We start from the raw sequence: 27,456 nt of genomic DNA, 5'->3' as shown, positions 1-27,456 counted from the left end.
CAATGACCCATGGTGCGTAAACGATATGAGACCTGTGTTTTTTTTTTTTTTTTTTTTTTACATGTTCTGCATCTCTCAAAATTTTATGTATATATTATGTTATGTGTTTGGAAGATCTACATATATCTCAAAGTTTTCTTTCCTCTTTTGTAGATTGTGATTTGAACGACAATGGCAACAGTACAAGAGAAGGCCCAATATGTGTAGTGGTAGTATGCTGAGTGTGGGAAATCACGAGCAACTGTTCAGTAAAAATTCCGACTTCAGTATGGGAAATCATCTATAATTAGATAGAGCGCGAAATGTTTAGACAAGTAACGTAATGGGCTTGCCAGGGAGTGGACGACCAGATGTAGAACATGCAATTGCAGACAACATACAAGTTACATTTTAACACATCTCACAGAAATCAGTTCGTCATGGGTCAGGGAATTGTATGTACCAAAATCAACAATTTATAATGTCCTCCATGAGCAATTACATCTTCATGTTTACAAAGTGCAATTTACGCAAACTTTGGGGACAAATATTATTCTTTAGCGTGCTGCATTTGCTGCTTCCATGCTGGGATCAATAGAACAAGACAATCAGTGCCGGCAAAGGGTGGTGTTCTCTGATGAAGCGACGTCCTTTGTGCCCGGACATGTTACCATCATAACGTTCGGGTATGGGGTTCTGAACATCCGCACGTCATTCCGCACTTTACGTGATGCTCTTATGCATGATAGAGTAATTGGTCCATTTTTTCTTTGGTTTGCTTAGTACGACATGATTCATGATTACTTCTCCCTCAGTTGTTGGAATTGCAGCCAAGCATAATATTCCAATACGAAGGAGCACCTCCTCATTGGCCTCAAGATCTTAGGAATCTTTTGAATCGCCGTTTCTGTGGGAGAATTAACCATAGGGGACTAATCGCCTGGCTCCTTTGAATTTTTCCTTTGAGATACCTCAAGAATCGTGTCTAGGAAACCTCGTCCAACTAATTAAATCACCTACACCTCCCTGATGTCACACTGGACTAGGGGTAAACCTATCCTTCCCGAGGTCGCACTGGACTAGGGGTCCTTTCTACAAGCAAGCCTCGCGAAGCTGTCTTGAGCTGAGGGGGCTATCCTTCAAGACTCACCGAAACCGGCAGGTGCCTTGGAGACCGCCTTGAGAGAAGGGGCACCGTGCAAAACACCTATTCTCCTTGTACTTGGACATTAACAAGATAGACACTATTTTGCTCTTTGTAAATCAAAGACATTTTGTATTTATTACATTTTAATAAATTGGTGAAGGAGATATGATCTCGGTCCATTATTGACTTTACCAAAATCATTACAATATATGTGTGTGCAGTGCTGTGGAGTTTGTTATATTTCGAAAGTATTCATGTTAGCCATTAATACAAACAAGGCCGTCGCGTGGCGTGTAAGCGTCCGGGGCGAGAATTCCAAGGTGTCTCCCAGTGTGTTATGAAAACATCCAGTTTATTCTGTACTCCTAGATTTAAATATGGAATGTAAGATAATAATATAAGTTAAAAGAAGTTGGTATTATGTCATTTTTAAGTTCAATTGCTTTTGTAGTTAAAACATAACAGTTAATGAAAACAGGTTTTGAATTATTGAAATAGAGCGCTATTCTTGTTTATTTTGAACTCGATAAACATCAACATAGTTATAGCATAGAATATACAAATAACGATATAAATATTATTAAACTCCAAGATAAAAAAAAAAAAATTCTTCTCACAGATAGCTGGACAAAGTTCCAGCTCAATAATCCTAGGCGATGTTTTACATTACCGGTAATTTTCAAGTTCGGGAGTCCCTCAAGGATCTAATCTAGCTCCCCTTTTGATTCTTCTTGTTATTAATGATATTCCTCTGTGTACCAAAACTTCTTGTATTAAGTATTAACTCTGTGTATTAAATTATTTTTGCCAACAGTTTCAAATTATACTCGAAACTAGAATAAATTCAATTGATGACTTCAATAGGATAGCTACAAAGAGTTCAAATATGGTGTAATAAGAACAAATTAGCCCTTAATGTGCCCAAATGTAAATCTATCTATCACGAGGAAAGAAACTCCAATTAACTTTATCAATACAATAAGTGGCACTTCCTTGACTACTCCAAATATCAAAGATCTAGGAATTATATTTGTTAGAAAATTAACCTTTGCTCAACACGTTGATGAAATAACGAGTAGTGCATATAGAAACTTAGGTTTAATTTATAAGATAGGACAGAAGAAATCAACATTTATACAAAGAATCAATATATTTTCTACAAAGAATCAACATTTATAAGGTTATATTTTTTGTATATGAGGTCAAAATTAGAATACTGTGTACTGTTTGGACACCAAATGTCAGTAAATACTCTGACGCAATAGAAAATGTATAGTTCAAATTTTTAAAAATGCTTGCACACAAGAAAACTGGTTTCTACCGAAAGTATGTCCCCTACGAAGACATAGGAACGTATTTTAGTTTTCATACATTACAAAAAATGAGATGCGTGTTTCATCTGTTGTTCTTACAACGGTAAAATTGAAAACTGAAATGAAATCTTTTGAGTTTTACGTCCCACAGTTAAGGCTAAAGGAGACGGTGATGATGATAAAATGGTGGAATGAAGAAAGTGGGAGGAAACGGGAGAACCCCGAGAAAACCCACGCACGCGGTGTTTGTCCACCACAAAGTTCACTTGGCGGATCTGGGATCGAACCGGGACCCCAAACACCAGAGGTGAACGCTCTACCACTGAGCCATCGCGGCCCAATGGTAAAATTGACTGTCCAGAATTAGTTTCAGAAGTATTATTATGTGTCCTAATAGGCAAGACTAGAACAGCAAACACTGGGACATGCCATTGCAGAAAAGCAAGAACTAAAATATTACATAAGTATCCTGTATGAAGAATGCTTCATATAACGAAATGATTAGATTTCATATAGTAGATGTATTTAGTATGTCCAAAAACAAGTTCAGAACGTTGTCAGGCAATAACTTCTGCATAATTAAACGACGTATATTAGTCTTTGTATAATAGTGTATGATAGATAAATTATCTATGCGGCACTATAACTAGCATTAAGCCTGTTGGTTGTCCTTATGAAATAAATAAATAAGTTTTACTTAACCGTGGCCTGATCATTATTAAAATATCTGATTTAACATTATTTTTTAAAAAAAAATAATTCATTAACTAACATCTGAATTCCTAGAATTTTGTAGATTTGTTGTCCCGGCGCCTCTTCGCCCACGCGACGGCCCTGAATACAAAAATTGTATCAATGCATTTTTCAAAAATTTAGAAACTATAAATTAACATACATAGAAGCATCCTAGCATGAGGTATGAAGTCTTAACTAAAAGTTTCTGTTTTAGAATTTTAAAAATACGAAAGTAACTAGCATGTTTTAAAAAAATAATTTCTGCCTTCTAATTCTATTACTCGTTTCTAATGTGATACAATACAACCAAACTTGAAGCAATGCACTGCGAAATATGAATATCCTCCAGGATGTAAAATAAGGGAATTGGAATCAGAAATACAACAAAATTTAACATTATTTCAGAATTATTATCTAAATACCTTAACATTGAACATGTACGAGGGTCGACTGCAAAGTTTCTATCCTTTCAGGGGAGGCGATGAGGGATGCGCACGAGACAAGATTTGTGCCTCTCTCGTCTCGAAAATGTGCTGTAAAAGCGATGTCTCGACTCGAAAAATGTATATTTTTCTATTGGAAGAGGGGTGTCTTGACTCGAATTTTGTAAGGAAAATCCTGTCTCGACTCGTCTCGTGCGCATCCCTAGGCGATGTGGTAGTGAGCTGAAAAGCTTTAAATGTACAATTCTACACAGTCGCCTTGCACTTGAACGTCCTTTGGCTAGTGTAGTGTAAATGTTTCTTCCTGGGTTGTGTAACCAGTCATTTGCTGTATTCGTGAGAGCCTCGTCTAGGAATGCGCACGAGACGAGACGAGACGAGTCGAGACGGAATTTTCCTGACAAAATTCGGGTCGAGACACAGCTCTTCCAATAGAGAAATATACATTTTTCGAGTCGAGACATCGGTTTTACAGCACATTTTCGAGGCGAAACAGCTTCAAATCTTGTCTCATGCGCATCCCTAGCCTCGTCCGGATGGTTCAGAAAATACTGCCTACTAGCCGGTACCATACAAGGATGATTCAGAAAATACTGCCTACTAGCCGGTACCATACAAGGATGATTCAGAAAATACTGCCTACTAGCCGGTACCATACAAGGATGATTCAGAAAATACTGCCTACTAGCCGGTACCATACAAGGATGGTTCAGAAAATACTGCCTACTAGCCGGTACCATACAAGGATGATTCAGAAAATACTGCCTACTAGCCGGTACCATACAAGGATGATTCAGAAAATACTGCCTACTAGCCGGTACCATACAAGGATGGTTCAGAAAATACTGCCTACTAGCCGGTACCATACAAGGATGATTCAGAAAATAATGCCTACTAGCCGGTACCATACAAGGATGATTCAGAAAATAATGCCTACTAGCCGGTACCATACAAGGATGATTCAGAAAATACTGCCTACTAGCCGGTACCATACAAGGATGATTCAGAAAATACTGCCTACTAGCCGGTACCATACAAGGATGATTCAGAAAATACTGCCTACTAGCCGGTACCATACAAGGATGATTCAGAAAATACTGCCTACTAGCCGGTACCATACAAGGATGGTTCAGAAAATACTGCCTACTAGCCGGTACCATACAAGGATGATTCAGAAAATACTGCCTACTAGCCGGTACCATACAAGGATGATTCAGAAAATACTGCCTACTAGCCGGTACCATACAAGGATGGTTCAGAAAATACTGCCTACTAGCCGGTACCATACAAGGATGATTCAGAAAATACTGCCTACTAGCCGGTACCATACAAGGATGATTCAGAAAATACTGCCTACTAGCCGGTACCATACAAGGATGATTCAGAAAATAATGCCTACTAGCCGGTACCATACAAGGATGGTTCAGAAAATACTGCCTACTAGCCGGTACCATACAAGGATGATTCAGAAAATACTGCCTACTAGCCGGTACCATACAAGGATGATTCAGAAAATAATGCCTACTAGCCGGTACCATACAAGGATGATTCAGAAAATACTGCCTACTAGCCGGTACCATACAAGGATGATTCAGAAAATAATGCCTACTAGCCGGTACCATACAAGGATGATTCAGAAAATACTGCCTACTAGCCGGTACCATACAAGGATGATTCAGAAAATAATGCCTACTAGCCGGTACCATACAAGGATGATTCAGAAAATAATGCCTACTAGCCGGTACCATACAAGGATGATTCAGAAAATACTGCCTACTAGCCGGTACCATACAAGGATGATTCAGAAAATAATGCCTACTAGCCGGTACCATACAAGGATGATTCAGAAAATAATGCCTACTAGCCGGTACCATACAAGGATGATTCAGAAAATAATGCCTACTAGCCGGTACCATACAAGGATGATTCAGAAAATACTGCCTACTAGCCGGTACCATACAAGGATGATTCAGAAAATACTGCCTACTAGCCGGTACCATACAAGGATGATTCAGAAAATACTGCCTACTAGCCGGTACCATACAAGGATGATTCAGAAAATACTGCCTACTAGCCGGTACCATACAAGGATGATTCAGAAAATACTGCCTACTAGCCGGTACCATACAAGGATGGTTCAGAAAATACTGCCTACTAGCCGGTACCATACAAGGATGGTTCAGAAAATACTGCCTACTAGCCGGTACCATACAAGGATGATTCAGAAAATAATGCCTACTAGCCGGTACCATACAAGGATGATTCAGAAAATACTGCCTACTAGCCGGTACCATACAAGGATGATTCAGAAAATAATGCCTACTAGCCGGTACCTTTATTTCTGTTTGACAGATGGCATCTATACAGATATCAGTGGAAACCTTACAATGTCATCATTTTCCAACATAGTCCCTATTAAGAGCAACACACTTGCAGCAACGCGAAATAAGGCTTTTCATGTCGTCAGCGAAGAATGGTGATGGCTTCTGGTGACACCATTGCCGTACTGCTGCTTGCACCTCTGCGCCACAACTGTAGCATTGGCCCTAAGGTGATACTTAAGTTTAGGAAAGAGCCAAAAGTCGCAGGGCGCAAGATCCGGACTATAAGCAGGATAAGGCAGAATGTCAACAACACTTTGCCAGCAGATGGGACAACTTTGAATTTTTGAGCGGAGAAGAGGACGTGTGGCGGTACCCCATCGATTGACGCTTCGTTTCCGGGTCATAATGGTGTATATCCAGGACTCGTCGCCGGCAATGAATGTTCCTGGGCGCTCAACCTTCCGCAGTTAGACATTCAATGACAGCCCGCTGTTTCAACCAGATGGCACTACTTGATGCCAGGGATTGCTTCATTACTCTGGAACGAGAAGAGATTCTATAGTTTAAACATCAGTGTATTAATGATAAACAACTTAGAATGTTTGCAGTACTTTTGGCCAAGTAGTGGGCTTGGAGTCATTACTTTCTGAATTACCTTCAGTATGTCTTCATGGTATGGAACAGAATAGAATATGAAGATGCTAAGTCAGATGAATACTGAATCAATTCAAAGCTAAAGACATGCAGTTGAAGTAAAACTTATCGAGTTGTTTGGCCAACGAGTTGTCATTATAGGTTGTTCTACCTAATATTTCCAATCCTGAAGGAGTGGGGTCATTTCCGAACAAGGAATTGAAACCTGTTTTGGAACTTGCTTGACAAACCTTTTCTGGAAATGTATACGTTATTCCCAGGTTCAGGTTCAACTTTGAAGTCATCCCTAGTTAGTTGAAAATTAAAAACATTTAGTTTAATTTATAAAGGCTTGCGTGTTAATAACAACCATAATTTGGAATTCATTGAGTTGGTCGTAATTGTGAAAGATCATGTAAAAACAAATTGAATCCAGAATGCACAAACAGAAACTTGTTTTTTCTTCATATTATTATTATTATCGTCCGTGTGTGTGTGTGTGTGTGTGTGTGTGTGTGTGTGTGTGTGTAATTCCATTTCACGTTTCTAGCTTATATCTAATAGCAAAAATAGTTTTGACTTTTCCTACGAGTATATAATAAGAGGACTCGGCAAGTAACAGGGCGAAAAGATTGAGTATGGCATACTTACTTTACAAGGTGATCTATGCGATATTTGTCAACTTTTGGATCTCCTTGAACTCTTCGAAAACTTCGGTAACAGCATTTGAAATCATCAGGATTTACTATACCTATCATTTTTAATGCAGATTTATTAATCCAAAGAGCCGTAGCGTTAGATTCCACCAACGCAGGGAAAGGTGAACACTTCAATGGACGTTTATATTTTATATATTTAAGAATACTTTTATCAAGTGGATTATAATCAGGAATCCGACATCTTTCTGTATCCACTAGATATCCACGAGGAGTTGGAATTACAAACTCTGAAACGGGAAAAAAAAAAAGAATTAAAAGTATATCATATCATATTTTAGTGTAACAGAAACAAAAAAATATTTACAATATACAATGGGTTATCATGTGCGTAATCCCAGGTACAATCTCCTTAGGACAATGTTTAATTATAGGTCCAGGTCTCATATGGTCTATCAGGCACGTAGCCAAGGGGGGGGTCTGGACCTCCTCCCCTTCGAGACCAGAAATGAAAAAAATTAGGATGGATGAAACAAAATGAAATGAGAAAAAGAAGGATCGCGTTAACAATTTAAAAAAACTACAGGAAGCTTTTGGTTACTCTTTCTTATGAGGAAATTTGTATTACTTGCAATACATGGTTGCGAGGTGAGCGATATATCCTGGAAGAGTCAGGGAATTTGAAATTCCTAGAAAAGTTGTGGAATTCTCAGAATTTCTGCTACTAGTCAGGGAGATTTCAAGCTTCCGAAAGCATAGTGCCGTTGTGTAACAGTAGACTTTTTTTTATCATAATTTTTCGTCATCGCATCCTTGCAATATCAAACATTTTATTTCAAAAACAATTTTCTACTGCTCCTTTAACCTGTCATTTGAACCTGACAGTAGTTGACGGAATAATAAAAACAAAAATATATGTGGAAAGAAAGTTCTGTTAACATTTGATTCAACAGAAAGAGGAACGCAGATATTGCAAAATATTTTACAAGACATTATTGAGTATGTACTTTTTCTAATAGTGAATATGTACTTTTTACAATAGTTGAGGTCATAATGAAAGGAAAATTGTTATATTTGAATAAACAAAAGAAGAATGTAAATATTGTATAATCTTTTTCAATACGTTTTTATTATTATTATTATTTTACTCGAGATTTCTTCATAGTTTATTAAAATACTTACCAACATATCCTCACAAACCAATATATGTTGATAATAAAGTAGTTTAGATTGATCGAGCTCCTGGGCCTTCAGAATTTCATGTCACGCCCCCCCCTTAAGAAATCCTGGCTAAACGAACCAATATATGTTCCAGTAAAATTGTTTAGAATGATCGAGCCCCTGGTGTGATGACCACAGTATTTCATGTCACGGATCCCCCCCCTTCACGAAATCCTGGCTACGTGCCTGGGTCTATGAATTTCAACCAAACTAGGTTCATCAACTATTGTATCCACAAAAATTTCTTACCGTATGTTTTCGAGACATCAAGTATAGTCTATTCCCGCGTATTGAAGTTACAGTTTATATTTAGAGCAAAAGTATGAGTGTGGGACATTTCTTAGTGGCAGGAATAGTAAATTTGTGTAAGTTCTCAGCTTAAAATTAGTACTTTGTTAGTTAATTTACAACTGTTTGGTAATTAAAAACTCTTGGCACTAAATATAGTTTTTTTTTTCCTATGGTACTGCATATTGGATGCTTGCTTTTGATTGTGGAACACCCAGAATTTCGGTTCCTTTGCAGAACACTCCGAATATAGGTGAATCTTGCTTTCGATCACACCACAATTAGATAGCAAGACTATATACATGTGTCTGTATTTTCATTTATGTTCTATAGTGTCTAAGGAAGGATATGTTAGATATCCGAAACCGTTACATATTATAGTTTAAAATATAGTGAGTTTGAAGCTTTGGTCAGTGTTTCTTTAGTCAGAATTAGATGCTATAGCCTCAGCCAGTGGCGTATTTACGTTTTTGTTTCGGTGGGGGCTTTGCTAACTTTCGGGGAGGCTTTGCCTGGAAATGTGAAAATTCTGCAAGATATTTCATTTACTTTATTATAGTAAGATTTCGGGAGGGGGGCTTAAGTCCGGAAGCCCCACCTTAAATACGACACTGGCTTCAGCAATTTACTTGCTTTAATGGTAACTTTTGAATCTCTCTTTAAACCGATTTCACCTCTTCCACAGCACTCTAGGAATAAGAGCACTCTGGTGGAAGTCAACTGTCTGTTGTTTCCATACACTAGAATACTAAATACTAATTAATCATCAGCAAACTAACCTCCCAGCGACACGAGGATTTTTTCTTGAGAGTTGACTATATAAGCGAGTTGAGAAGCACTTAGAAATTCTTAATGCCCAAATTCGTCAAATTTAGTGTAATAGTAAGTTGGTTTTCCAGCGTTGGAAATTCGTTAAAGGTCTTCAGAAGCAGAAAGAAGACATGTTTCCTTTCATACATTTGTTGAATTGGCAAACCAATCTCTGCTCATCGTTTCGTGCTACAGCTATTGTTGATACTTTTAGCTTTTTTCCCATCAGCCTTGCATTGCATTTCATAAAGTTCTCAACTTAACCTCATCGTGAGCCACTCTTTTCTACAAGTACAACGACGATGGCTCCTCTAGTTTACGTTTATGAGCAATCGTTCTTTCAGAAAAAGTGTTCCGGGGGGGCACTCTTATTATTCCGGGGTGGTACTGCTGGTACTATCTATTTCTAATTATATTATAAACGTATTATTTTTATCTCCTTCGGGGGCACTCTCAGAGCTCCGCGGAAAAATGACCCCCAAAAAACATATCTGGAAGAAACACTGTTTATGAGTCGTCTAGGTTATTGGATTTAAGGTTAGTTTATAGCATTGGCGTCGTGATGACCACAGAGGCTCACCTCAAAGTTCGTTCGTCCCTCTAGAATGTGGATATTTTTGTTCCGATATCTGTTCCCCCAAGTTATTCTGAAATCGACGGTGATGGTTTGCTGCAACATAATTTCATTGTAAATAGCTACACTGCTGGGACAGGAAATAGTGTGTCTTGAGCCTTCCATACACAATCTGAACAGTACAGCGTTTATGTGCAGTGGATAAAACATGCACAAGTTTGTTGTACTTCTGAAAATACTTACAGAAATTGGGGTCAACTAGTGTCATTCGCAACCTGAACATAAGACGAGTGTACTTGTGCTTGAATGAAGGAGAAACTAATAGTGTGGATATTGGAAGAAGAGCTAGACAAGCTTGAATGAAGGAGAAACTAATAGTGTGGAGATTGGAAGAAGAGCTAGACAAGCTTGAATGAAAGAGAAACTAATAGTGTGGATATTGGAAGAAGAGCTAGACAAGCTTGAATGAAAGAGAAACTAATAGTGTGGAGATTGGAAAAGGAGCTAGACAAGCTTGAATGAAAGAGAAACTAATAGTGTGGATATTGGAAGAAGAGCTAGACAAGCTTGAATGAAAGAGAAACTAATAGTGTGGATATTGGAAAAGGAGCTAGACAAGCTTGAATGAAAGAGAAACTAATAGTGTGGAGATTGGAAAAGGAGCTAGACAAGCTTGAATGAAAGAGAAACTAATAGTGTGGATATTGGAAGAAGAGCTAGACAAGCTTGAATGAAAGAGAAACTAATAGTGTGGAGATTGGAAAAGGAGCTAGACAAGCTTGAATGAAAGAGAAACTAATAGTGTGGATATTGGAAGAAGAGCTAGACAAGCTTGAATGAAAGAGAAACTAATAGTGTGGAGATTGGAAAAGGAGCTAGACAAGCTTGAATGAAAGAGAAACTAATAGTGTGGAGATTGGAAAAGGAGCTAGACAAGCTTGAATGAAAGAGAAACTAATAGTGTGGATATTGGAAGAAGAGCTAGACAAGCTTGAATGAAAGAGAAACTAATAGTGTGGAGATTGGAAAAGGAGCTAGACAAGCTTGAATGAAAGAGAAACTAATAGTGTGGAGATTGGAAAAGGAGCTAGACAAGCTTGAATGAAAGAGAAACTAATAGTGTGGATATTGGAAGAAGAGCTAGACAAGCTTGAATGAAAGAGAAACTAATAGTGTGGAGATTGGAAAAGGAGCTAGACAAGCTTGAATGAAAGAGAAACTAATAGTGTGGATATTGGAAGAAGAGCTAGACAAGCTTGAATGAAAGAGAAACTAATAGTGTGGATATTGGAAGAAGAGCTAGACAAGCTTGAATGAAAGAGAAACTAATAGTGTGGATATTGGAAGAAGAGCTAGACAAGCTTGAATGAAAGAGAAACTAATAGTGTGGATATTGGAAGAAGAGCTAGACAAGCTTGAATGAAAGAGAAACTAATAGTGTGGATATTGGAAGAAGAGCTAGACAAGCTTGAATGAAAGAGAAACTAATAGTGTGGATATTGGAAGAAGAGCTAGACAAGCTTGAATGAAAGAGAAACTAATAGTGTGGATATTGGAAAAGGAGCTAGACAAGCTTGAATGAAAGAGAAACTAATAGTGTGGATATTGGAAAAGGAGCTAGACAAGCTTGAATGAAAGAGAAACTAATAGTGTGGATATTGGAAGAAGAGCTAGACAAGCTTGAATGAAAGAGAAACTAATAGTGTGGATATTGGAAGAAGAGCTAGACAAGCTTGAATGAAAGAGAAACTAATAGTGTGGATATTGGAAGAAGAGCTAGACAAGCTTGAATGAAAGAGAAACTAATAGTGTGGAGATTGGAAGAAGAGCTAGACAAGCTTGAATGAAAGAGAAACTAATAGTGTGGATATTGGAAGAAGAGCTAGACAAGCTTGAATGAAGGAGAAACTAATAGTGTGGAGATTGGAAGAAGAGCTAGACAAGCTTGAATGAAAGAGAAACTAATAGTGTGGATATTGGAAGAAGAGCTAGACAAGCTTGAATGAAAGAGAAACTAATAGTGTGGATATTGGAAAAGGAGCTAGACAAGCTTGAATGAAAGAGAAACTAATAGTGTGGATATTGGAAGAAGAGCTAGACAAGCTTGAATGAAAGAGAAACTAATAGTGTGGATATTGGAAGAAGAGCTAGACAAGCTTGAATGAAAGAGAAACTAATAGTGTGGATATTGGAAAAGGAGCTAGACAAGCTTGAATGAAAGAGAAACTAATAGTGTGGAGATTGGAAAAGGAGCTAGACAAGCTTGAATGAAAGAGAAACTAATAGTGTGGATATTGGAAGAAGAGCTACACAAGCTTGAATGAAAGAGAAACTAATAGTGTGGAGATTGGAAAAGGAGCTAGACAAGCTTGAATGAAAGAGAAACTAATAGTGTGGATATTGGAAGAAGAGCTAGACAAGCTTGAATGAAAGAGAAACTAATAGTGTGGATATTGGAAGAAGAGCTAGACAAGCTTGAATGAAAGAGAAACTAATAGTGTGGATATTGGAAAAGGAGCTAGACAAGCTTGAATGAAAGAGAAACTAATAGTGTGGATATTGGAAAAGGAGCTAGACAAGCTTGAATGAAAGAGAAACTAATAGTGTGGATATTGGAAGAAGAGCTAGACAAGCTTGAATGAAAGAGAAACTAATAGTGTGGAGATTGGAAAAGGAGCTAGACAAGCTTGAATGAAAGAGAAACTAATAGTGTGGATATTGGAAGAAGAGCTAGACAAGCTTGAATGAAAGAGAAACTAATAGTGTGGAGATTGGAAAAGGAGCTAGACAAGCTTGAATGAAAGAGAAACTAATAGTGTGGATATTGGAAGAAGAGCTAGACAAGCTTGAATGAAAGAGAAACTAATAGTGTGGATATTGGAAGAAGAGCTAGACAAGCTTGAATGAAAGAGAAACTAATAGTGTGGAGATTGGAAGAAGAGCTAGACAAGCTTGAATGAAAGAGAAACTAATAGTGTGGAGATTGGAAGAAGAGCTAGACAAGCTTGAATGAAAGAGAAACTAATAGTGTGGATATTGGAAGAAGAGCTAGACAAGCTTGAATGAAAGAGAAACTAATAGTGTGGATATTGGAAAAGGAGCTAGACAAGCTTGAATGAAAGAGAAACTAATAGTGTGGATATTGGAAGAAGAGCTAGACAAGCTTGAATGAAAGAGAAACTAATAGTGTGGATATTGGAAGAAGAGCTAGACAAGCTTGAATGAAGGAGAAACTAATAGTGTGGAGATTGGAAGAAGAGCTAGACAAGCTTGAATGAAAGAGAAACTAATAGTGTGGATATTGGAAGAAGAGCTAGACAAGCTTGAATGAAAGAGAAACTAATAGTGTGGATATTGGAAAAGGAGCTAGACAAGCTTGAATGAAAGAGAAACTAATAGTGTGGATATTGGAAGAAGAGCTAGACAAGCTTGAATGAAAGAGAAACTAATAGTGTGGATATTGGAAGAAGAGCTAGACAAGCTTGAATGAAAGAGAAACTAATAGTGTGGATATTGGAAGAAGAGCTAGACAAGCTTGAATGAAAGAGAAACTAATAGTGTGGATATTGGAAGAAGAGCTAGACAAGCTTGAATGAAAGAGAAACTAATAGTGTGGATATTGGAAGAAGAGCTAGACAAGCTTGAATGAAAGAGAAACTAATAGTGTGGATATTGGAAGAAGAGCTAGACAAGCTTGAATGAAAGAGAAACTAATAGTGTGGAGATTGGAAAAGGAGCTAGACAAGCTTGAATGAAGGAGAAACTAATAGTGTGGAGATTGGAAAAGGAGCTAGACAAGCTTGAATGAAAGAGAAACTAATAGTGTGGATATTGGAAGAAGAGCTAGACAAGCTTGAATGAAAGAGAAACTAATAGTGTGGATATTGGAAGAAGAGCTAGACAAGCTTGAATGAAAGAGAAACTAATAGTGTGGATATTGGAAGAAGAGCTAGACAAGCTTGAATGAAAGAGAAACTAATAGTGTGGAGATTGGAAGAAGAGCTAGACAAGCTTGAATGAAAGAGAAACTAATAGTGTGGATATTGGAAGAAGAGCTAGACAAGCTTGAATGAAAGAGAAACTAATAGCGTAGAGATTGGAAGAAGAGCTAGACAAGCTTGAATGAAAGAGAAACTAATAGTGTGGAGATTGGAAGAAGAGCTAGACAAGCTTGAATGAAAGAGAAACTAATAGTGTGGAGATTAGAAGAAGAGCTAGACAAGCTTGAATGAAAGAGAAACTAATAGTGTGGAGATTAGAAGAAGAGCTAGACAAGCTTGAATGAAAGAGAAACTAATAGTGTGGAGATTGGAAGAAGAGCTAGACAAGAATGTATCTATATCGCTTCGATAATGCAACATTTATAGTGAATGTTTAATGAAAGAAACAATAATGAAAATTGGTGATTTCAAGATTGGAAGGCAGATCATTAACAAGATCAAATAAGCGGATGATAATAAAAAAAAAGGCGCTTATTATAGATCGAATAGAAAAAGAACCACAGGAGATGACTGAAAAAAGTTGATACTGGGAAACTATATGGAATGCAAATTGACACCGAAAACTCGAAACGGAATATCCCATGGAAACGCGCCATTGTGGACGGCAGACAATCTCTTCGCGTGCCGATCGTAAATTGGGACAATTGAGGAAGCGGCCACCAAGCGGCAGCACGACCAAGCAGAGCAGTCTCCACGCATCCCAGCAAGGACTCGTCCTCATTCTCTCAGTTCCAGTGGTAGGAAGGAAGCAGCAGAGCTCTAGCAGCCGGTGCCAGGATAGAGGAGCAGGTTAAAACAAAAGGTCACATGGACTTGAAGTGAATCCAGGGCAGGGGACACCAAAGAAGATGGCCTACCAGCATACCATTGGACAAACGATCGTAATATTTCTTTTATCATTTAACCTGTAATCGGAGCCCTCAGCTCAAAACTTTCTTTTGTAATCTCAACTCCAATAGTTTTTGGTTCATATAAACTTTCTCTCATCATTAAAATGTGTTTCTTTTGCCCTAAATGATTCTTGCGATTGTGTTTGACTTTTTTTCTTTTTTGCGCAATTACCTTTGCGTACTGCTGAGACAAGTGCACCCTCGTATTCACTAGAATACGACGGTCACACCGTTACGGGTCAGAGTAGAACAAAGAGGACTTCAAGAGGTCGATTACTTCAAGTATCTGGGAAATATTTTGACGAGAGACACTTACTGCACCAAAGAGATCAGGTCAAGAATTGCTATAGCCAAAGAAGCATTCAACAAGAGAAGATCACTCTTAACTAGCAGGCTCAATATTGGACTTAAGAAGAAGTTGGTCAAGTGCTATATATGGAGCATTGGACTGTATGGTTCAGAGATTTGGGCATTACGGAAGTTAGGAAAGAAATATTTGGAGAGCTTCGAAATGTGGTTTTGAAGGAAGAGGAAGAAGATAAAATTGACATAGAGTGCAACAAAATGAGGATGTTTTAAAACGGATAACAGAGAAGAAAACGCTTCTAGCCAGCAGCCTTCGTAGAAAGACCAATTGGATTAGACACATCTTGCAAAGAAATTGTTTGTCTTCTTCATACTGCTATAGAAGGAAAGATGGAAGGAAAGCGAGGAATAGGAAGAAGAAGAACACAACTGATCGATGATTTGAGAAAACACAAGAAAATATTGGGAGTTAACAGAAGGAGGTGAAGATCGAGAAACGTGGAAGAAACATTTCCAGTCCCAAATCTAAAATTGAAAAGAAAACACAATCATTAGTCCCAGAACCTGTCAGAAGGCAGACTACTTAATAATAATAAGTTTGTTGGCCATCTACTTAGCAGCACAAGTCAAGAAACAGCAGCGATGCTAACTTTTGCGGGGAATGTGTTTTATGGAAGGTGTTCGGTTTTCAGTTGACTGCCCCTCAGAATGGAATCGCGAGAAAATACCAGTTTTCTCACAGTTTAATGTAATGGAATCTGATCGGTAGTGCGGAGATCACGAGTGTTATCATGCATTACCCTAGAGAAAATTAAGAAGCCATGGCTGATTTCGTTGTCATAACTGATTTTATTATCTCACTGATGTGATATTGCATTCACGCTGAAGATCAACCTGGTGTGACGTAATGAGGAGGAAAATTGAAATTTCATAGATTTAAAAGTGAGGAATATGAATTTGATAAACGTTAAATGTGAATGTTAAAAAGGGTAGGAAAACGTTAAACATAATGCTTTAACGGACTTGTTGCAAATTTGTGCTCTCCTAGGAACATCGCAACTGCCTGTATGCAGGACCGGTCATGGTTTCGTACATCCCCAAAGAAATTTCATGAAAACCTTCTATTGTCAACTCAGTTTTTATTAAAGTAGCGATTCAAAAGTCACTAAATTTCTGTATTATCAATGCAAATACTGTATTCTTCTCACTTAATGCTATTTATAAACTCGCTAAATTCATATATTTTAACCTAACTTTATTCAATTTAATCACTTGGAAAATTATGAGTACTTTGTATAGCTATCGGGAAATTCAAACTTGAAGAAAATACAAAACACAGTGCCCAATATTTGGTCCCACAGTGATAAAAATCCACTATCCGGACAGTGGTATATTGCACAAATATACAGAATCCATATGTTTACTACAGAAATCTGTACTAAGCATAGGTTATCCATACGCTACATACGTACTGGCCTTAGATGTTAACACCATGCCGCCAGAGGATGTCTGACATCTAACAGTTTCTGTATATTACATACGTATAGATATGTAATTTACGTCAACGAATATTATATATATTTCCATCTGTACGTGAGATCCTGACCGCTTATATACAGGGTGATTCAATAAGAACATACCAGGCCTATGTCGCAGTTAATACGGCACGTAGAGCCTTCAAACAAAAAATTGCATTACCAAATCGTATGTGTAGAATGCAATAAAAATAGTAGCGACACCAGTGGCGTATCGTGAATATCTCCAATGGGGCTCATCTGCAAAATTTGACATGGAAACACGGGTTGGTTGTGCCTCCATTGAACCAAGCGCACAATGGAAGAAACGTCGAGAGGAATCACCCTCGCACCATCTGACTTCCACCTAGTAATGAGACCGTGTTGCTGCCAACGAGGAAGAAATATGCCAACGTGTTTCCTCTCGACATTTCTCCCATTGTGCGCTTGTTTCAATGGAGGCACAACCAACCCCTGGTTCCATGTCAAATTTTGCAGATGAACCTCGTTGGAGATATTTACGATACGCCGCTGGTGTCGCTACTATTTTTATTGCATTCTACACATACAATTTGGTAGTTCAATTGTTTGTTTGACGGTTCTATGTGTATTATTAGCTGAGATAAAGGCCTGCTACGTGTAGTCAGATACAAGTCTGCAACAACACCTCTAGCTGCCAAATGGAAAGGATATGGCAAAGTTTGTCCTCTAAAAGTTGCCTTACATTTAATGCCCTTTCGAACGATTCCAACAGTTATACCACTTTCCATTTGAAAATTTTGAAGTTGCTTCCCGTTGGAGGTATTCACGAGAAGCCACTGGTCTCGCTACTATTTTTATTGCATTGTACACATACGATTTAGTAATGCAATTTTTTGTTTGAAGGCTCTACGTGCAGTATTAACTGCGATATAGGCCTAATACGCTCTTATTGAATCACACGGTATATATTTATTTGTTTCATACGGAAGGTACGTATAGACGGAACACTTATACTGAAAATATTATAAAACATGTGTTTTCAGTTACATGTTTAAAGCATGATGTTACATATAGCCGTACATTAAGACTAAAAGCTACAGGATTTACGTATGTAACCTACGTTTTTACGTACGCCATATATGTTTTCTTCCTCTGTGGATCCTTATGGTTAATATCGCATCTTGACTGCAAGTACTACAGCTTGAGAACCACTAACCTTAAAAAATATACTATTTTACTTACCAATTTTAGGTACTTACCATTCTTAGGTACGTTACCTTTTTTAGTTACGTTACCATTCTTAGGTACTTTACTACTCTTAGGTACCGGTACGCTACTATTGCTAGGTACAGTATCATTCTGACGAGCACTTAATTTTCCTTCGATGTTTGGAAGCCTCTTGGCTTGTAGTTTATTGACAATATAAAAAATAGACAGTAAAACAAGAAATGTCATCAAACAAATCAATTTTTTGATGTTACGAGGTGTCATTTTCGCCAAAATAAACCGGCTTTTTCTCTTCATTTACTTGTGACTTAATCTGTAAAAAGAAGGAGAGCATATTAGTTAATACACAATCTTTCAAATGTAAGATATAGACAGATAGATAGATAGATAGATAGATAAATAGATAGATAGATAGAAAAGATATATGCACTAACTTTCGAGTATAAAATACCTAAAATTCCCATCCGAATTATAAAATAATAATTTTAGAAATAATCCAAACATAAATGCATCAAAAGATTGTGATCTTGCCCAATAATTAGTTTTTGGGTCACGGACCACAAAATTTTTGAACTGTTCCTAAATGAAGTTTTCGTATTTCCTATGGAATAAGCACATTGTACTGAGTTAAGTAATAGTTTAGGTTTGGATACACTGTATGTAGTTTTCCAGATATAAGACGTACAAGATTTTTTTTTTTTTATTGAAATATATTGCATCTTCGATCAAGGGCCGCAAAATATTTGAATGGCCCCTAAATCGAGTTTTCGTATTTTTTTACAGAATAAGTACCTACATCATACTGAGTTAAGTGTTAGTTTGGGTGTGGCTACACTGTATGTAGTCTTCCAGATATAAGAACATTTTTGATTCAAACATATTGGATCTTTTAATCCAAAAAAAATAACTTATTGTTCTTCCATTTTGTGTGTCACGCAAGATCCTAACAGTAACGAGTCACTTTAATAGTTGTCGCTACCTACGATGCCAACTACCTGGTGCCAATAGATGTCCCTAAGGTGTAAGCAATTTGCAAATTTTGACAATTTAGTTCGCACTTAAAAATTGTTTGAATTCAATTATTTCAAAATAGCCCATGGCTAGTTACCATATTTAAATTTAAGCATTATTATTTGTGTTACCGCATGCTGTTCAGTGGGCTAATTAAGAAGAAAATGTAAATGTATCCAGTTAGAACTTTCTATTAAGCCTTTCTATTATTTTAACTTATAGGTCGAAAGCTATGGCGGAACATCTACTCATCTATATAAATAAGAGTGAAAGTGACTATGTTTGCGAGCTAATAACTCTTGAACTACCCGACTGATCTCGATCGGGTTTTTGTCATTTCACTTTCCAACCTGGTGGAGGGTGAGCTATATAAAAATCGAAACTGACCGATATTAGTCTCGAATCCTTAGTTTTCGGGGTCGCTGGGATGAACAGTGACCTTCCGATGTCGTTAACATCGAAATTCAGCTCCGGAACTTGGAGGAGGTAGAGATATGTAAAAATGATCAAAAATGACCGATATTAGTGTCGAATATATATTTTTCAGGGTCGCTGAGACAAACAGTGCCACTTCCGATGCCGTTTAAATACAAATCCAGTGCTTTATGTCCAAAATGAAACGTATTATCCCTGTGCAAGCAACGGGTATTGTGCTAGTATTAACTCAAATACAAAGTCTATGATACTTGCCAAAAACAGCATCTACAACATAGGTCATGTCAGTACTAAACAACCTATCTTCCTCCTAGTGAGTCTTTTCCACTGAGCCATGTGAAATCCCACTTTCATTTACCGTACAAGTTTATTTTCGGTGATCCACCATTAACCAGAAAGGTAAAATTCTAAAATTGCAACAATTAATCATTCTAGCCCTTGGTTGAGATTTCACGTAATTATAAGGTTGATCTACACGCCTTGGCGCCGAAAGCCAGAGTCCGATTGCCGATAGGAGCTCAGGTTGAGATCTCATATAACCTCAATGCTGGAAAGAATGCTAAATTTCAATCCAACGAACAAATTAAATCTAGTCTGTTGTCAGGGTTTCTTACTTGACCATGTTAAGTTAAGGTACTGTAAAATGGGGGATGTGATAAGTAGCGTCACTACATCGTCCCATCTCATCTTGAATATTTTTGGAAGGTTTCTTAGCACGGAGACCTATAAAGTGCAAGGATGTTATAAAATAGAGGATCTATACAACAAAATCGTGAAATCATACGTCACAATTTCGCCACCCCTACTCCGCCCACTGCGCTCAATAAGATGGCAATGTTTTGAGCCAATATTCATGGCGGAAACGAAAGAAGCCAATCAACGAGAGTAGACGTGTCGATACTCGGTTGTTATTTGGCTTCATTGATTTAATAGGATGAAGATACATATAGGCCAGGGGTGCCCACAAGGGGGGCTATGACGCAAACTGCGTCATTGAAATAACTGGGGGGGTTAAAATCTATGTAAATATGTTTGAGGGGGTGTAAAAATTAATCGAAAAGATTTTTTTCATGGAAGAACACCTATGGATAGACAATTCCGGGGGGTGCGTCATAGACATAAGGGGGGCACCACTGTATAGGCAGGTCCTCTATTTTATAACATCCTTGGTGAAGTGGCTATATAATTTCTAAACAAAGTAAGAGCTTCCTTCTTTACGTTGGCAATCCCCCGTACAGCAACCGCATAACCAGCACCGAAGGGTAGATGGGACTAGGATAGGCAGAGGCAACTCATGGAAGACAGTACAAAGAAAGAGTGCGCCAAGACTTTGATTACGTGATACGGTGTTTGATTTGAACCACATGAGTGAAGAAGTGCGACCGGTGGATGGATTTACGTTAAGTATCCAACCTTTCCTTCTTTTACGTGTACAATTTGAATCCGTGCCATATGTAAGTAAATTTGCAAAATACATAAAACATTTAAAATTTTGATTATAATTTCACATAATCGAAATAATTGCACCCTCTCATTTAGTTGAGCGCAAATTCGACGGTGACAAGGAAATAACTGACTTTTTTTTATCACACCAATTCCTCTTCAGAAGCAAAATTACGACTGGACTGACATTAAAACCTAGGTCTCCGGCTTACCATGTAGATGCATTTATGAGACACTGACATTCTATTGCTGTTGAAGTCAATACTTAGTTACTCAGAACACGTTACATTAATCAATTTTATGTAAGAATAATAGAATAAAATAAAACAGAGTGGAATAGAACCACGTCTAGAACAGTTTAGTAAATTATTACGACATAATTAATACACTTGTCGCGTCAACTATTAATTAACAACCGAAGAATAATATGAGATATTACAAAATATAAAGCTATGGATAATAACTTGCGTACGTCTGTAAAACATTATTTGCCAAACCAAAACGCACAATTTAGATTTTAGTGTCACTTGTAGCAAATATAGTTTACAATGGAATTAAGTTAATATTTTCTACACTCTTGCCTGGGTTTTAGGTAAGTGGTTTACAACAAATTTCTGAATAATGCACAACTTTTGTATTATTTTATGTTCAAATGCATTTAACCAGATCCAGGTATCTCATACTCTACGAGAAAGCTCTTTTCTAAAACTGATTTAATTTTATATTATAGCAACCAGATTAATTTTTTTAAAAAAAACATGGAAAGTATTCTGTGGAGGTTAAGTCTAAGGGCTACACTCTAAGTAATTGTTGGAAAATTATAATTCTTTTGTTAATTATCTACTTTCACTTCTGCAATATGTTCGCAATGGCCGAACAAAAATACAACATTTGGTACAGGTAATGTTGAGGGGGGTAGCTAGACATAATTCTATAAATATTAAAATTATTTTAGCAATTATCTCCATATTTTTTTTTGCAAAATATCTACATTGGACTACATAATAATATCCTACTTTGAATGTGTGAAATCCAGGGTGGTCACAAGAAGTACAGGATGGTGCGTGTTGTATCTACCAATTTCAAGTGACAGTTCGCGTGGTCGTGGGTTCGATTCCCAGTGAAGGTACGGTTGAACAACCAAAGTTATTCGGATTCCACTATAATCACTAGGTCCACGTCTCCTTTAGCCTAGCAGGCATTACCGTGGGACGTTAAACTAAAATCAAACCAACAAATTTCAAATTAGACAAAAATATGGTGAAATCAACACAGACCTTACTACACGTTGAAAATAACGTCCTCCAAATGTCCCACGTTTGACTGATTCACTGCTGAAAGCGACACCGGAAGGTTTCCATAAATTATTTTGTGGATTGGCTTTTATTTAATGGCGAATGGCATCTTAAGTTTGTCACTTGTCTGCAAACGATTTGCAAAGATCCTTTCCTTTAAACTCAGAGAAGTAATCAGAAATAGTTAAATCTGGGAAACGGAATGACCACGTCACGTCGTCATAGCAGGATATCACATGGTTTGGAAATATTTGTCAAAGTACAGGCAAACTCCACCATTGCTATTGCTATTGCACCATGCTGCTGAAACGAAATGGTATTCACCAACCCTCTTGCCTGCAATTCTGGAATGAGAGAATTCGCGAATATTTTGCACTAGCGTTCGTCATTCACAGTCGCTACACGTCCGGCGTCATACTCAGAAGAAAAAGTAAGGACCAATAATCTCACACATGCCAACTGCACACCATGCCATAACTTTTGTACTCGACTGGAGTTTTTCATGTGAACGTCGTGGATTTCCCTGAAAACAACACATGTATTTTGCTTATTAATCTAGTGATAAAATTTTGCTCCACTGGACATCAGCAACTCTGGAGAAACAGTGGTTCTCGGTTTATCATTACAAGAATGCCAGCGCAGTTGGCAAGTCTATTTGGTCAATCAATATCTCTCAAGTTTTGGAGCACCTGTAATTTATACGGATGAAACTTCAAATCATCCCGTAAGCAGACCAATAAATGTCGTGATAGTTATGATGTTTGTGCACGTCACAGTGCTGAACGTCTGGGACTGCATACAAGTGATATACGCACTCGTTCCAAATTCTCACACGTTCGTAAAATTCTTCCATAGCTTTTCTCGGCTACAGCCACATGGCGATCATCACTGTACCCCCTGATCCTCCAAGACCTAGTTCACATAAAGCCTTCCACCGCCGCAATTCGGGTCAGCACAGACCACCGCTCCATGGCATACTAATTGCCTGATTCCCTCCTATTCAGCGATGTACACATGCACAGTATTCGTACGCGCATTTGGTCAGATTTGCTAACTGCAATTGGTAGGTACAAGATATGCCACCCTGTAGCTTTTGAAAAATAATATTTTTCATAAATAATATTTTTATGCTTCAGTAAGCAACATGACAATACATCTCACTTTGTACTACTGAAGTTAAGGGGCATTAATATTGGTATACACGTAAAATAGAAAATTGTAACATTCACGTATCATCTTGTGCTAGGTGGTCATTGCAGACAAACTTTGCATCTATTGCGATTAAGGACACTACGATGCTGGAAGATACCGCCTGGTGGAGGGGCGTCCTTAGAAGAGCTCGCTTTTGTGAAGACTGGTGTTCGCACAAAGCAAGACTAGTGCGAAAAACTTGTGATCACTAAGGTAGCTTTGCGTTACAATTGCACAATAACGCAATATACCCGCTTATTTACAGTTGTTATATTTACAGCCGACTTATATGTTCTTCGACTACATAAATAGTTCATTGTACTTCATAATAATACTAATGACCACGTATTCTTAACCTGCACAAAGACTGTATTTATCAAATGTTACGATTACGATATTCTGAAATGTCAAAGACCATCACACTTCCACACGGCTATCCCGTTACATAAAGATTAACTTTCGACACATGAATGATAATTTTTAGCTTTCTAGCGATACTTTCAAGTTTGATTTTGAAACATTATGAAAAAAAATATGATATACATGAAAATTAATTAAACAAGAGTACCGACCGAGCGTCATGTTTTTGCCCATCCATATTTTTCAGTAAATATTATCTTTCTTGACAATTCTCTCTTTGAATATAAACAACCAAATATACGAGGTATGTTCAAAAAGTATAGAACCTTTTGTTAGCAAAAATACTTTTATTGATGTGGAAATCCAAAAATACTAATTCCGTTCATAGTAGTCTCCTTGGTGGTGCACACATTTCTCCCAGCGCTCCCGTCATTGTTTGAAACACTTCTGGAACGCAGTTTTTGGAACGGAGAGCAACCATACCGTTGCATTCCGCATAATGATTTCTCTTGACTCAAATGGGGCCCCTTTTGTGGCATTATCAGCTTGGGAAATAACCAAAAGTCACACGGAGCCATGTCGAGTGAGTAGGGAGAAATGTTGTGTTTCGCGATGAAAGGGTTGAATCAAATTTCGCGGACACCCTCCTCATGCCGAAATTCTCGTTCAAAATTGAATATACCGATCTGATTGAATGGTTTCCCCTTGGGTATCGCGAAGCCTTTGACAAAATTTCATGAACTATCGTTGCTCAATTTTTTCTGTCATTTTACAAAAAAAAAACTGAAATCCGATGACTCAGTACACATTTTTACTCTTTGCCCGACTCCCAGTGACTGACGCTATCTCGAGGCGGAAAAAGTTAACGACTGAGCATGAGTGTCCCCTCAACATCTACACTGAAGAAAGTCTCTCTCGTTTTATTGGTTCCCGTGGTAAAAATAAGTTTCGATGCTTTTTGAATACGCCTCGTATGTTTAAATGTAGAATGTTTGAAATTGAATTGATAATGCACTTAAGCTTAGAAATTGCGGACAAGTGAGGCAATTTCAGAAAATTAATACAGACGAAAATTTTTGCTCTTAAAATGCGGATACGTTCGCATAAATGATGACATATGGTAACACTACCTAATGTTACGCTTGCTTTCCCTCGTTACGACTTTGAACACCCTTTAGTTGTAGATTAAGAATCCGGATCAATACATACCCTAACAGCGCAATATGTGCTAGGCATGTGCCATTTAGGTGTCCCAGCTACTTTTTAGGTACTCGACACTTGGCACATATGATATTCATGTGCTAAGTATGTACTTCAGCTACCTACTATTTTAGATACTTGTTACACCTAATTGATATTTGTAACTATGTACCACAAATATAGCATATATATATATATATATATATATATATATATATATATATGCTCGGTTCAGTTTCGCGTTCTAAGTCATTTGTTTTTATGTCGTCACGTGGGACATATATCTGTCATGTTCTAGTCACGTCCTTTAGGTATATACATACTGTTTCAGATACCCTAAGAGCACAAGATGTGTTAGGCATGCGTCATTTAGGTGTTCTAAATTCATCTCCCACATTTTATGCATTTGTTGCTTCTTTTCCTAAGTCATTGTGTTCTAGAAACAACAAACGCATCAACTTTATTAGATGATAACTGTCGCCGATCATTTCAAAGTAAATATGGAAGAACCATGAAATAAAGTAAATAGATTATCTTCTCCCCATTTTGTTATAAAATTACATGGGGAGTAGATTTTATCTGTTGCCAAACTGTTATCGTCGGATATACGCGGTTAAAGGAGCACTCTGATTAGCCAAATTCAAAAGACTTCAACAATTTATGTCTCTACAAGCGACGTTGTCTTCATCCCCTCTGTGACTGTAGAGCACGCGGCTAGTAATCCAATGGTTGGTGGTTCTCGCCCACCCGGGTGTACACTTTTTTACTTGGTTAAAGTGTTTTTAGACTCACCTTAATGTAAACACATTACACATATAAGCGATTTAACACATTTTGGGGTGTAACGTGGTTCATGGACGCTTACGACATGGGAAACATACCTAGAACATACTAGGCACATTCCCAGGTACATGTCAGGCATGTGCCTAAAGGCGGACATAGCCTGTGACTATCACTTACCATCCATGTGATTTCTCTCTCAGAGGTACATAAAGCACATACTGGACACATTCCCATGTACCTGAGGGAACATGATAGGCATATGCCCGCTATGTAATTGTGCTGTTAGGGTACTTTCATTGAATATACACTTCTTTTTTAAGAAAAATGGACACTCTGTACTTTAAAGAGTAATTTTTGAAGTGAGGACTTGTGTTCCTAGGGATTTTGACCTTAAGAGAGCTTAAGTTTGCGTATGCTATAAAAGTTATTCTGTGAAAACACTAACCAACTTGTGTAAAATCACCACTAGAAAACATGAAAGCTACCTAACGCACTTAAGGCACGAACGCAGCAGGAGGGCCAAAGCAGGAGAGAGAGCTCCTTCGTCCGTAGGAAGCAAGCGCGTCAGTGATGGTGCGTCTACACATAAACGAAAATATTGGAAAACACTACATGGCATCGAACATATGCCTAGTGTGCGGCACAGCTTTCCGATACTCCTATGAATACTTTGTACACTGCCTTCACATTGCACTTCACTTCATCATGTCTTTCTTATGGAATACTACGTAGTAAAGGACACACTTTCCATTTGGTATTTCTACCTTATTATACACGTAAGAGGTGAGATACCGATATATTCTGAATTATTCTGCAATCCTATTATGAAATCAAGTACATACTTCTTCTGTGTATTTCACAAGTTTATATCCCCATAAAGTGGAAAAGCACCCAAAATTATGTCCTATTTCAAAACATTTGGCTTGGTGCAACACTCCTCATATTACTTTCCGCTCTACATTTTTGAATTTACATCCACTAGTTTCGTATACACACCCTAGGTTAGCAGGAGCGGACTGGCCCACCCTGCTACCCTGCAAATGCAGGGTGGGCCCCCCAAACAGGTGGGCCCCCTCCACCAATTTTAAAAAGATGTGCTCAATTAAACCTACCAGCATAAAAAATATGGCAGGGTAACTCCCGCAAACTTGTGTTTTGCATAAAAAAGACTTAAAGCTAAACTTTCATGAACAGACCTTATTCTTCTTCATGTTTATCGACTTGAAAAGTCCGTCTATGAGACAATCAGGCCCTAAAACATTGCGGGGTTTGTGATACAGCAGCTGTTAAAAACTAGCACGTTAACTACTACTTCGGGTCGAGAGGGTCGGGACGAATTGACTCATGACCCGAATAGGTTTTAGCCGAAACGACGCATAAGAAAGTTGACCCGAGCCAACCCGTGGCTAGAGCAGCCCTGACCCGACCTGTGACCCAAGGAGGTTCGACTCGAGCCCTGACCTGATGAAGCCTGACCTGACCCGTTTAAGAGCACTAGCGGCCGGCACTGGGCTCAGTAAGCGTTGGTGTAACTTCTCAAAGTGCTGAACACTTATTCTGTCAGTCAAATTAGTGTGTATATCGTGTAAATGTTAACTTCCCTTTAGTTATTTAAAGTTAATTTAAAATAAAAGTGTAGTAAAATGTAAAAATTATTTGTGATGTGCAAAGTAGGTATTCATATGAAAAGATAAA

At 37.9% G+C, this 27,456-nt stretch overlaps 1 protein-coding gene across 2 annotated transcripts in view; it reads right to left on the bottom strand.

Annotated features, from left to right (window-relative positions):
* The window catches only part of LOC145674827 (uncharacterized), a 36,237-nt gene that overhangs the window by 6,396 nt on the left and 2,385 nt on the right, over positions 1-27,456 (bottom strand). For both annotated transcript variants that reach the window (XM_081745049.1, XM_081745050.1), the window contains exons 2-3: positions 18,076-18,356; positions 7,226-7,520 (exon numbers count right to left, since the gene is read on the bottom strand). In XM_081745049.1, coding sequence (XP_081601175.1) covers positions 7,226-7,520; positions 18,076-18,340 — 560 coding nt within the window. In that variant the 5' untranslated portion in view covers positions 18,341-18,356. The remainder of the gene's footprint in view (positions 1-7,225; positions 7,521-18,075; positions 18,357-27,456) is intronic.

Source organism: Thermobia domestica, chromosome 18, assembly GCF_964235325.1.
Source record: "Thermobia domestica chromosome 18, izTheDome1.hap1.1, whole genome shotgun sequence".
Classification (NCBI taxonomy): domain Eukaryota; kingdom Metazoa; phylum Arthropoda; class Insecta; order Zygentoma; family Lepismatidae; genus Thermobia; species Thermobia domestica.
This window is presented reverse-complemented; position numbering and strand designations above follow the sequence as displayed.